Source organism: Colossoma macropomum, unplaced genomic scaffold (assembly GCF_904425465.1).
Source record: "Colossoma macropomum unplaced genomic scaffold, Colossoma_macropomum, whole genome shotgun sequence".
Taxonomy (NCBI): Eukaryota; Metazoa; Chordata; class Actinopteri; order Characiformes; family Serrasalmidae; genus Colossoma; species Colossoma macropomum.
In genome coordinates this window covers 10408425-10422131 of record NW_023494788.1, presented here as the reverse complement: position 1 = coordinate 10422131, position 13707 = coordinate 10408425, and the positions used below count along the sequence as shown (strand labels likewise).

At 39.0% G+C, this 13707-nt stretch overlaps 1 protein-coding gene across 1 annotated transcript in view; it reads left to right on the top strand.

Moving 5' to 3' along the window:
- Positions 1-13707, top strand: part of celsr1b (cadherin EGF LAG seven-pass G-type receptor 1b) — an 81737-nt gene that overhangs the window by 10372 nt on the left and 57658 nt on the right. The window contains 1 exon segment of the mRNA XM_036568344.1: positions 10602-11240. Coding sequence (XP_036424237.1) covers positions 10602-11240 — 639 coding nt within the window.

Here is a 13707-nt window from a genome sequence, read left to right as displayed (position 1 = left end):
CATTTCTATCAAATAATTTTGATGTATTTCCCTGTTTTTAGAATGAATGGAATACCCACTCATACAAAACACATTTACAATAGAAGCCAGTGGGCGGTTGCCTCAGCATCTGCCCATTGGCTTTTACTGTGAATTTGTTTCAAGTCAACTTGTTTCTGGTTGTTTTAAGTAAAAGGAAACACATAGAGATTATTGTCTGTGGTAGTTGACCATACACTACAGATGCAACAGATAAAGATTAGGTTGAAAAATGCTGAAGCGCCCCTTTAAGCAAGTCAGTCCTCTGCTTGACTCCTGGGTAATGGGAGCACAGCATCCTCTTTGGTGTCCTCTGTGGCTGTCCCCTCGTCTTCAGAGGAAGGCCTGAGGAGGAGAATTTGAGAAGTTCTGGCTCTCGTCTGTTGTTGGCATGGCGACCGTGAGCATTGTGGAGCTTTCAGGCATTCTGTCCGGATGGGGGGCTTGAGCACGGGCCCCTTTTGTGGAGAAGGATAAGAAGGGAGGGGGGTTGTGATGGAGGCAAGAGGGGGTTTCTTACACAAGGAGAGGGGGGAGCCATTGTCCCCATGCAGATTTCTGTCAGTGAAGACAAAGCTGTTTGTGTGTTGAAAATTCGAGAAAAGGGAGCTGCTGAATGAGGAGAGTGATTCTGTCTCGCTTGGGCTGTAGTGGTGGATCTGCGGTCAGGCATTTATCAGCAGCTCATCCTCTGGCCACCAGCTAGCCTTTACACACAAGCACATTTAGTCAGAAAGAAAAGATACTATTAGAAGAAACACCATTTTCCTTCCACGATCTTTTTGTGGTATAACATCAGTCCACAATGGGTTCTTAATGGTTTTCTTCTAACAAAGGACAATGCATGGTCCTAACTTAAGTGTTAGCTTGCCATTGTTATGCCACAGCTACTCTTAAATGCAGCTTAGTAGCACTCCTGCTCAATGTCTATTCTTAATTTTCACATGAAACACAAATGGTTGCCATTGGATACCGCCTAATATTTGACAAAAGGTCTTCTGAGGATTTCTCTTTGGACTGCGCCTGTACAAAGGCCAAAGGGTATTATATGCTGTTATTTAAGCCCAAAACTCCACATTCCATCAGTAGAACCTTAAACAGAGAGAAACAAATGGAGCATTCCAGGTCACTTAAGTGCTTGGCCCCCGATAATTGGAAATTTCCTCAATTTAGCTCCAGAATGTCATAATAGCCAGGCAGTGTGGCCTATGACTTTAGTCAAATATCATCTGCTGCCAGAGCTGCCAGACCCAAGGGGACGACCCACCACTTTTCAACGTACTAAGATGATGCCCCTCTGCTATTGTGATGGAGTTAGGGGCACTCACACTGAACTCCCCTCACCTCCCCCCTCAAACTACACGGACCGCAGACTTGTAGGTACACATAGATAGAGAGCAGCAGAACCAATGAAAAATCTCCATTTCAGCTGGGGGAACAGGACATTCATTTCCCAATAAATAAAACCTTTGTGATTTCACGCTTAGTGAAAGGACTTCTGCAGATGTTTTTACTGCTACATTAACTAATGCGCTTGGTCACAGTTCATGTTGCAACACTGCGAAATGATCTAAATTTCAGTTTCAGTATTTCTTACTGCTACCTTCCTAAACTAAGGCAGGTTTCAATTTTTTGTTTAAACATGCCCTCGCCTTTGACTCACTACTGGGACGTGCGTCACACCTATGATAGACAAGTAACCACTCACTGCAGAAGGAAAAGAAGGGTCAGTTAGGAGCGGAACAGAATACACTCACCTTCAGCAAGTTAGCCTCAGTGAGGCAATTGGCTAGTCATGTAAACTTTGTCTACTATTAAGGAGACGTTTCAGTTCAGTCATCCCTCAAATAAGTTTATAGTAACACAGATAAATAACTTTTACTGGCACATCATATTGATTTATCTTTATTATCTCAGGCTTTAGCTGCAGTTCAGTGTTTGAAAAGAAGCTTTGTTAAGTTCTTCTTTATACTCTGTCTAATAAGCATGTTTGCTACACACCGTGTGCTGATTTCAAAATAAATAAATTAGTATTAATGGTGTTTCTTTTAAAGCTTGTATTTTTATTATTTAGTGGGTAACTGTTGCAAAAATATTCTCCTAAAATTTAACTGTAAACTGTAAGTAACAGTATTCTATGTGGACTGAATTTACATGATTAAGTTCTGTATTCTAACTATGTACTCATAATACTTTATTCCATTACATCCTAACCCTGTTTAAAGGGGAATTACATATTTTTTTCTCATTTTCTATACAATTAAATGATTAAGATGTAAACAAATTATGTGAAATGCTGTTCTGTAAAAACTTACTGAGTCAGAATGGTTTACCCTGGTGGTGAAAGAAACCAGATGTCTGAAGATTTGAATGCCATTATAAGCAACCTCACAGAAAGTTGTTACAAGAAACAGTTACAGGAAATGCATGCTGTGATGTCTGAGACATTGGTGTTGGTGTTGCAAGGCGAAATAGTCCCTAAAGAAAACTAGTTTTTTAAAATCCAAATTGCATAAAAAACTCAGAAGACACATGTTCACTGTTGGTTTTGGACAGTAAATAAAACGGCTATTGGTCATCAAACTGCTCTAAATGAATTTGGTTACATCTCAACCATTGAATGAGAAAAATCTGTGGAATTCCCCTTTGAATGTATGTTCAAAAATGCATTCAGGTTTTTTGAGCTTTGTATTTGATCTCATGCAATATACGGGGTGTGTCTCAGCTGTACTATGACTGGTGTTGCATACTGAGGCCTCCAGATTAAGTTTTTTCTTCTGACCATTAGCTTTTCTGCACTTGAAACCCCGGGATTTCCGTCTGATGCTCACTCAAAACAGAAATAATCACCTGAACACAGCTAACTTTATATGCATTGTTTTAATTAGTTGGTTTAATTTCATTTTGACTGTTGCTTTTTTTCATTTTGACCATTTCCGGCATATAAGCACTGACATCCCATCGTAACCACACATGTAAACACTGATACATGATTTATCATATTTCACACTTGCTAGCTCTATTACATTTACCAAGACTTTGCTTTTACAACAGTGCTCATAAACTCAGAAATGCCCATAAAAAGCAGCACCCACAGCTGTGGAGGCAGGAATGCGCTGCATGCTGCTTACCGCTGTTTCTTGCTGATTGTGCTGAGAGGGGCCAAAGCAGGCCTGTCACTGCTGATGTTAACAAGATCCATAACAGATTCATGAGGGCAGTGTGGAGAGGTGTGGCCCCATTATGAAGCACTTAGACCATGCACTCTATGGGAGAAGCCTTTGTTCATTAACTTTCTTTGAGTGCACCTTCGCCGCATTCCACAGAAGCCATGCCAAGGCAAAATGGGGGTTTAATACGCCTGAAACATATGTGGAGAAGATTTGCAGTAACAGAGAAGAAGTAACAGAGCTGATATAAGACAGACCCTGATTACCTGATTTGAGGTAGGGCTGAACAGTACTGGGGGAAAAGTCACATACAGAATTTCAGATTCTTTTGATGAATATTTAAGAAACATACAAATATTTAGGCCAGTCACAACTATTACGTGTTCTGACTTTTAAGTAATTTAAGCTGATTGCATTTATTTGAGCTGTTCGCAGTCATTTTTCACAGTATGTTTACGTCACAACAAACAGAATGTGAATTGGCTTGAGAAAAACGCCTGTAAATAAAAACAGAAAACACGTTTTTTTAAAGCATACCACGTTTGTATGAAAACAGCAAAATTTCTAATTCTGACCAATGCTATTAAACCTATAGAGGGCAGTGGTGGGTAATGTCTGTTTATTTGAGCTCAAGCTGTTTTTGTAATAAGTTGGGAGCTACTAAGCTAGAAAGCTAGATAGCTGTATGACCACCTTAGGCCTGTACTTTCCTAGTTGCATACAGTGAACAAAAAGGCAGTTAAATTGTTGCCCGCAATTATTTGTAGGGCAATTAATCATCAGCCTAAATTGTATGATCATAACAAACTTTAGAAGGCGTAAAATTGTGCCCAAATGAACTATTTAACTCTTTCCAAATGGAACTAATTGTCACTTTTGTAATGGAAAGAGTGCATACAGAGCAGGCATGTCAAACTGGGGACCTTCCAGGCCAAAGTGGATATTAGCATCTACCCTCATCTAATGCTCTGAATTCAGTTCATTAAGGCCTTGCTGATTAGCTGATGAGCAGATTTAAGTGTATTTAATGAGGCAGTGTGCTGAAGTCTGCAGTGTTTTGGCCCACGAGGACTGGATCCTGACACATGTGCTATAGAGAGAACTTAAAGCCTTAGTTCAGTATTCTGGTTAGGGCTGCACAGTACAGAAAAACTACCATGGTGCAGTTGTAGTGCAGTTAGTGCAGTTGCAATATATTAAAAACACACTGGTGAGTCTTTGATGTGATGTGCTTAAGGAATGACCTGCATTATTTTTGAGCAAAGGTATCTACATTTGTTGGATAATGTGAAAGCCTTGATTCAGCCTGAAGAACATCAATAACTTTAAAATCAATCACTTTAAACTGCCTGCTTCATTGGTTACTTTCTGTTATCTTTTGATAGAGTTTATAGACATTCTGTTTAATCTGTTTCAGAGCAGTACTCCATCAATCTAATGCTGACCCTGTTTCTCTTAGAAATTTGGCCAGAAATTTTATTTTGAGAAAGTGTATTTGATGTCTGGTCTCTGCCAGCCTGTAGTTCTAATCTTCTCTTTAAATCATGGTGGTAAGATCTAGGAGACTTTGCTAGCCCACCCGCATTGCAATGGGCACTCTCTGTCCCCAGTCTCAGCTGTGCCCATTGTGTATTGGAGGCCAGTTGGCTCAGTGCCACACATATTTAGGTCAGCCTTCAGTCATGATGTTGCCCCGACCACTGCCCGTGAAGAGAGACATGTGTCTTGGCGTTAGTTGACTGGTGCTTTTCAAGCTTTTGGCAGCTTGTTGTCCAGCCTCTTGGCTTCTCAGACTGTCTGTCAGGACTTGAAAGGTCCTACATTGTAGATCTGAAGTTTTTAGAACTAAATATTTATCAAAATGTTCATAAAATTTGGTGTTTCCTTCAGATTTGATTAAGTCAATATTATGATCAGATGCTGTTGTTTTAAAAAATATACAGATGTACATTGCTTAGCTAAAAGCGGTAGTAACAACCATGCTTAATCTTGTCTGTACTTCTGTCCATTTATTCAGATAACAGTATGTATATCATATAGTATCAGAAATTACATAAGCAAGTCCTTTTGAAATTACTTAACAACTCAGTGAGTTTTATGCTATTCTGTACTGGTGGCTGTTTCCAGTCCTTATTAGCTACATTAGCCTTTTGGCTCCAGCGCAGAACTAAAGAAGTAAACTTTAGACACCACTAATGTCTTGGCTAATCAACTGCATATGGGGTACATTTTTGGTTAAAGCATCACTTTAAACCCTGTCTGAGCTGATGTAAAAGCAAGTCAATCAAAAATTTCAAGCACCTTTTTTAAAGTGCTGGCTAATCAGCACCACATACCAGAAATTTAACTTAAGTGATTACCTGTAACTTGAACTAAGTCACTGATGGCCAAAAAAGTGAAACAGTGTTACGTTTATTATTATAAAAGAAGGTTTTGTCAAATAAACAAATTTAATGTTTGTAATGTAATAATGTAATGTTTTGTACAGTAAATCATACTATATCTTAAATCACCTCTTAATGAAAAGCTGGATGTGGTTTAAGCGAGTTAAGAAAATATTTGAGTGACTATTGAGTTTTATTGTTTATTAGCTGCTTTGGCTTTGTAGCTCTAGCACTAAACAAAAGAAGCAAAGGTTGGACTCATTTATTGGCTGGTCGACTAAATGGAAAATTGTGTACGTTTGATTTGTTGCCTATTAAATTCTGCTCGTTTCTCAAATGTGAGAATCATTTCATTCATACGTGTTTTAAATATTAGGGTCTTATAAAAAGCCACATGTTGCAGCTGGACCACCTATTGCTATGTAACACCAAATCCACTGCTGATATGCAGTAGCAGTTCAGCTGCAGCTGTTTGACAGGTTTGTGACAGTATAATTTGCCTCTGAACTGGAAGTACGCCAAGACCACACTCAAGTTAAGTACGTGAAGAGAGCTTTGTTTTTACTGCCTGCTAGAAAGAATGGGAGAGGAATTTACAGAGATTGGAAGTCCAGTTTCTGTGTTTGCAAACCTAAAACCACATGCACTTATCCTGAACACATCTTTAAGAAGTGCAGTATGCCATTAAACAGCCTTACATCCCTTTAGCCTCAGTGTAAGTCATTAGTGAGCATTGTGTTATCCTAATGTAATTATAAATATTCCCCTGTGTGTTGGATATATTGGATCAGCTGGGTTTCCTCTGTGCTATTAGCTAATATCTGCCTCTAGAATTACTCTGCATATGTCAGTGTAGTCTGCCTGTAAGTTTGCTTCACTCTTGTGCCATTCAATTTCGGTTATTAGGAAGTGGAGGGAAGGAGTGAAAGAGAGAGCAGCCCACTTTACTAGATGTAGTACAGAATGACCACCACAGAATTTATGACCAGAAAAGTGGAGTTTAATGCATACCTCATTAAAAAGCAAACACATAGCATGCAAACCTCTTAGCACTCGCTGAACTGCACTGTAATAGAGATCCGCTTTTTGACAATGTCAGCATTTGGCCTCATAAATCTTACTGTAAGTTAGCAAAAACTTATGGCGTTTATGGAGTTTCATCATGGTTTTTGGTGTTTTCAAGCTCTTTCTGGATAAAAAGAGTGACTAAAGAAACAGATACATTATCTGACTTTGTCAGTAACTTGGCTAATATTAGTGTTTTTAATATATATATTTTTTAGTTTCTGAGAATGTGTCTCATGCAAAGGAAATCTAAATATAATTGCCAAAAAAGGTATACGTGTGGTATTGGCCAAGTGTGTTGACACACAAGAATTTTGTTTCCAGCTACTCGTGTCTCTCTAGTATTATATACAATATACACAGTTTCATAAAATAATAAGTTTGTTTTCTGCAAATATTGACTTAGTATCTCAAACATGTCAAAATAATCAGTCATTAATGTGTGGGAATTTTTTTATTATAACACATTATTACGAGTCATTATTTTGACCTAGTAAGTCAATATTTAGAGAAAAATAAATAATTATTTTGAGACAGAAAGTAGGTAATTTTTTTTCCCCTCACTGGAAAGAATGGGCTTCCATAGGAGCTAAAACTGCACATACATACAACATACCATTGAATAGTGCAGTAGTATTTTCTGCATCTGTAGCATACAGTCGATTACCACAGCGATAGTTTCAGCCTTTAACTTCCTACTTAGGGTGCTAAGTACCCTAAATACTCAGGGTACAGGGTGATTTTACTAATTCTATTACTTAGTAAAAGATCAAGAATTCATTGACTCAGAGCTTCCTGATAACACAAGCCAGTGGACAGACGCTGAAGCAGTTGCCCATTGACTTACATTATAATTGTGCTTTGAGTCAACAACTTTTAAATTGAGAAATGCTAGATTATTTCTTTTAGCACTGAATATGACTAGTAGGGATGCACTATAATATCAGAATCATATCAATACTGGCATGTAATTCTTAAAAAAGTTATCAGCATTGGACAGATGTTTAGTTTCAGCATCGGCCCACAATTCCCATGTTGATGCATCACTAGTAATTAGAGTTGACTGACTGTCAAAGGGTCAATATTAAAACTTCGCCACCTCTTTTCTTGATATAAATACAAGAATTTTACTGTAGCGTGTTAACACGGTTAAAGTTTCAAAATACACTCATTACTCAGTCCATATGGCTCATGTACTACACTGAAAATTAACCTGAAACAGCCTATATTGAATGTATATTGAATGAAAACCAATTCATTTACAAAGATCTGCCTGTTTAGCTTACTGGAGTTTAGCCCCACCCATTCATGCTGGCATTGTAAGAAGTGGTTTAGCCTGGGCTAATCTATATATATCAGTCTTAAGGTGCAGGTTGTTTAATTCTAAAATATAAAGAGAGGTTGGAAAATGATCATGTGAAAATGAATTATGACTATTGTTGGTACATGAAACCACACAAACTTTATAAGTGGACCTCAGGAAAAAAATAAAAACACAAGAAAAGTATAGAATATGGGCCTTTTGTCAAGGTCTAGCCTTAGTAGTTTTGCCTGCTGTATTTTGTTGTGGTTGTGCATTCTGATTATAGCAAATCTGCATTTGTTCTTGTATGTGTTTGTGTGAACTAAGGCAGAAACGTATGTTATGTCTACGACTGCGTGTCTGGCCGGGCTGACTCTATGTGAAAGGACAGTGTAACAGAGTGGAAACATCTCCTCATTGTCCAGCAATTATAGCTCTCTCCATTCAAATGATAGTGGGGCCTTTTTCACAGGGCTGAACAGGAGGGATAAGAGAATACACTAGACCTCAACAATGCTTTAAACAGAGACAGACAATAGAGCACAGCCATCATGGTGAGGAGAGCAGATGTAGTACACGGCTCTTACACTCTCACGGCCTGTTGGACATGTTGAAGTGGTGCTCGAGGATTGGTCATTGCTGTCCAGCAGCAGAGAGAAAATGATCTAGTGTTCGAGTTTCTTTTTCATTCAGGAGCTCAAAGCAGGGAGCTTTTCTTTCATAGCTTTAAAGCAGCAGACTGAACATGTCTGTTAACACGTTTGACATGTTTTATTACAGCGAGGTGTTGCAGTGCTGTAAAGGCAGATGAAAAAAAGCACACTGAGAAAAGTGATGCACTGTATTCAAATGTGTACATCATTTCTGCATGAATAAAAATCCAGTTTCAAAACATGATTTACATGTTCAAAATGTTTAACATCACCATCCAAATGTTTGGAATCACCAAACAGAAGATTGAAATCACTGTTTTCATTGATATAAACCCAGTTTTGTTGCAGATACATGCTTTAAATTATTATAATATGAAGCTAATATTTTGTATGCTTTAAATAATTAGTAGGAAGCTGTGAAAAAAAAAAATTCAAAGATGAATGGAGCTGCAGATGATTCTAGAATAATCAAAGCTGTATAACACTGAGAATGAACTCATAATCTGTCTGAAAAGCGGTAACCAAATCTAAAAACCAAAACTCGAATAGCAGAATTTTTAATAATTTTTTTAAAAACACAGATATATATATACATATATATACTTTACATTGTACATAAACCATTCTAAAATCCACACTGGTAAAATCCACACTGGTAACACAGTCAGTCTTTTCTCTTAGCCATTGTTAGCCTGCATTAGTTTTGTTGGGTTGCTCCCTGAAATCTAGCAGATGGCATTCACAAATAGAAATAAGCCTAAGATTAAAAATGCAGCTAGCAGAATTTTGTGTGAGCATTTCAGTGGACGCTCATTAGTCAAAAGAGAGCAGGTGGGAGGGGTAAATCAGACAAAATACAGTGTCAAAGGGTACTTACATATAAGAACTAGGAGTGGGCGATATGGACAAAAACATCATGATACTTAAAGACATTTTTATGGTTTATGATATGCATCACAATATTTAGTTTTACTGGGGTTTGATAAATTGGGGCAGAAGATAAAAAAATACTACAAATAAAAATATTTTTATTTAACATTTTACATACTGTACTGCACTACGTCCAATCAAACAGCACTAGTTATGCTCTGTTTGTAATGAAACATTTCAGCTGGTCAGTGTTATTTAAGTGCTGACAATATCAACATTATACTCAGAAGAGCTCGTTGTGATGCAGTGTAACAAAATTTATCAGGATTCCAACAAATTTAAGCAATAGAACACGAAAGGAAGTGAGTTATCACATTTAACATCATAACTGTGATTAGGTCGCAGGCACAAACTGAAGGTGAGAACCGCAGATAATCACAGCGAAGATATTACTTCTAATAACACACAACCTCGTTTATATAACAATTCTGCAGAATAAAGAACTAAGTAATACTGTCAAATCCCTCTGCCACAAAAAGTAGTACTCTTTCTAGTGACAGTTCAGCTCAGCTTTTTTAATACTTGCCCCGTTAACCCGAATTTTGTTTTGTTCCTGTCAAAACTATTTCACAGACCATCTTGTTTGCTGCATTGTATTCTGTTTGTTTCTGGCTATTCTAGTTTGTTTAATTGTTCCATCATCACAACTGCTGACCGAAAAGCTTGTTTAAGGGCAACAATAGGTTCAGAATTTGATGTAGGCCTGCTGTCCCACGCTTCTTCAGAATCTGACCAAGGGGCTGCACATCAGTGTTGTCTTATAAAAATGCATCATGAAATCTTTTTCGAAAATTTGCCTCAGTTTGGTTTGATATGATTATTTTGGTACAAATTGGAATTACTTGTAAAAATACACTTAATATGCAAACCTGACAGAAGGAACTATTTGCACAGTAACAGAAAATAGACAATAAAATGTTTTACATTTGAAATTAGCATAGAATTTTATTTTGGCCAAGACATAAATACATACCTTATTGAATATCAATGTCATTTCTATACAATTATAACATTACACAATCAGTGCAGTTGAATCTCCAGAAGTCTCAGAGCTCCTCTGTCTTTTCTGTGTACTCAGATGGTCTCCACCAGGTTTCTGCTCTGTGCACACTGCGTGTCACCATCATCACAGATGACATGCTGACCAACAGCATCACTGTACGGCTGGAGAACATGTCTCAGAAGCGCTTCCTCTCTCCTCTGCTGGGCCTGTTTGCTGAGGGTGTGGCAGCTGTGCTGTCCACCAGCCGCGATGGCATCTTCGTCTTCAATGTGCAGAACGACACAGATGTTGGCGCTCCCATCCTCAACGTCACCTTCTCGGCCCTGAAGCCTGGCGGTGGCCCGGGACGCTTCTTTCCCACTGAGGAGCTACAGGAGCAGCTGTACCTGAACCGCTCCCTGCTGAGGCTCATCTCCACCCAGCACGTGCTGCCCTTCGACGACAACATCTGCCTGCGTGAACCCTGCGAAAACTACATGAAGTGTGTGTCGGTGCTGAAGTTCGACAGCTCCGCCCCCTTTGTGGCCTCCAGCACACTGCTGTTCAGGCCCATCCACCCCGTGAACGGCCTGCGGTGCCGCTGTCCCGACGGCTTCACTGGAGATTACTGCGAGACTGAGATAGACCTGTGCTATTCAGCGCCATGCAAAAACAACGGCCGGTGCCGCAGCCGTGAGGGAGGATACACCTGCGAGTGCCCAGAGGATTTTACAGGTGAGCGCCTGCATTTTTCATCACTTCCTTTTTTGCTTTTCCTTCCTAAATTTGTAATCTGTGTTTTCACAAAAAAGATCTGTCTGTTGGAGTTTCGAATGAGATGGCCACAAGGCCAGGCAGTCATCAAAAAATATTTTTTGGGATAAAGAGAGCAATGCACAGCATTATATCATACAGGGTCCATGGGGGTCCTGACCACTGAAGAACAGGGTAAAAGGGGGCTAACAAAGTATGCAGAGAAACAGATGGACTACAGTCTGTAATTGTAGAACTACAAAGTGCACCTATATAGTAAGTGGAGCTGATAAAATGGACAATGAGCGTAGAAACAAGGAGAGGGTCATAATGTTATGGTGTATATGCACTTTTATATAAAAATTGTTGGTCTCCCACATTTTCTGAAATGTTTGGTGGAGCCATTCATTGTGAATCAAATTTTTTCTAGTTTTACAAAACTAATACCTCCTTTATTCATAAAAAGTATGTGCACACCCCTCCTATTTATTGAGTTTGGTTGTTTCAGTCACACCCAACTGCTAACAGGTGTATAAAATCAAGCACATAGCCATGCAATCTCCATAGACAAACATTGACAGTAGAATGAGTTGCCCAGTGACTTTAAACGTGGCACTGCCAAAGGATGCCACCTTTGCCACAAGTCAGTCCATTAAATTTCAGCCCTGTTAGATCTGCTCTGGTCAATTGTAAGTGCTATCATTGTGAAGTGGAGGTGTCTAGGAGCAACAACAGCTCAGCCATGAAACTGTAGACCATGCAGACTCAAAGATTGGGGCTGCTGAGTGTTGAAGCATGTAGCGTGTAAAAATGGCCTGTTGCATCACTCACTACAGAGTCCAAACTGCCTCTGGAAGTAACAATAGCACAAAAACTGTGTGCCAGGAGCTTCATAAAATGGGTTTCCATGGCTGAGCAGCTGCACACAAGACTAAGAACACTATATACAATGTCAAGTGTGTGCTGGAGTGGTGTAACACCATGTTGGATGACATCCTACATAAATATGACATTTGTTGTACCTAACATAAATGAAATTGTTCTCTAAACTCAGCTTTTGAGTTGCACTGGTTGAACATGCCTGGTGCTCAAGGCAGATCTTTCTTATTAGATTAATTATAGTTTTGTGGGCAAATTCAGGATCACAGTATAATGCAACCACTTTTACAAATCTTACTAAAACCAAAATTTACTGTACTGTACTGTGCTGTTATTATGTTCTTTTATATGACAAAGATTAAGTTTTAACTCACACACTATCGCTTTGTTTGTGTTAGGCACCACCTCAAAATTGCTGGAAGAAAAGGTGTGTAAATGCTTTGTGGAAGTAAAGGAGTAAAAGATAACAAAGAAATAAAGTAAATAAATACCCCTGCACCTGCCCCCAAAGAGAAGTCTTGGTTTAACCATTTACTTTAGTTATTTTCCACACAGTTACCTGAATAAGAGGGTTCTGTAACTGGCACAGACCTACTTCAAGATGACTGCTACTGTTTTTAGCTATGCAACAGACCTTTTGTCAATTTGTTATGTCATACAGCATCAGAAACCACATAAGCAAATCTATATAACTCCATATGGTTTTCAGTATGTGATGATTTAGGCTAGTGGTTTGCACAATGCTAACTGATAGCCCTAAGCTTTCAGTACATGTTAGCTATATTAGCCTTGGAGCTCCAGCGCAAACCAAAAGAAGCAAATTTTGGATACTAAACATGTCTTGACTGATCATTTATATTTGGACTAAGGAGAAAATGGATATGTTTTTCACCAAACTATCACTTTAACATGATTTTATGACAGGTTAGAGGATTATCACTATCATTTACAGTGAAGGTAGCTGAACAAATTGTTTGTCACCTTCTCGGGTACTCTCCTTGTCAAAGCCTCTTTAGGCCTGATACTATAGAAACACGAACCTTGAGGGCTTCACCTTTGAGCTGAAATGTATATAGAGAACTGTTTGACATCAGGAATGACCAGGTCTGCCTTAAACATGAGTATCACTGATCCTTCTCTGGGTCCTTCACCCACTTTGACAGCTCCTTTCTCCACGGATTCAGATTTCTGCATTACTGTAAAGAACAGTGAACCTGTGCCCCCCTCAAGCCCCTCAGGTAGTCTGTGGTCATAACTAAAGGTGTTGACAGTAGCCTCTGTAGTTCCTGCTTTGGGTTTCTCTCATTACAGCGTAATATATCCCTGTAATTCCTCTGAAATGAGGGATTATCTAACAGGCATTTGGGTCATTACCTCCTTGAAACTTGCTCTGTGGGTCCCAACACACATAGTTGCTCAGGACCCAGATCATGTCAAAGTAATGGCAGGAACACAGTAGGCATGCCATTGAGTTGGACTTGCACCTGAAATACTGGATCACAAGACTGATAAATGTACATTTGGGGTCCACTGCATTAAACCAGTAGTTCACAAGAACGTCAACGTCACA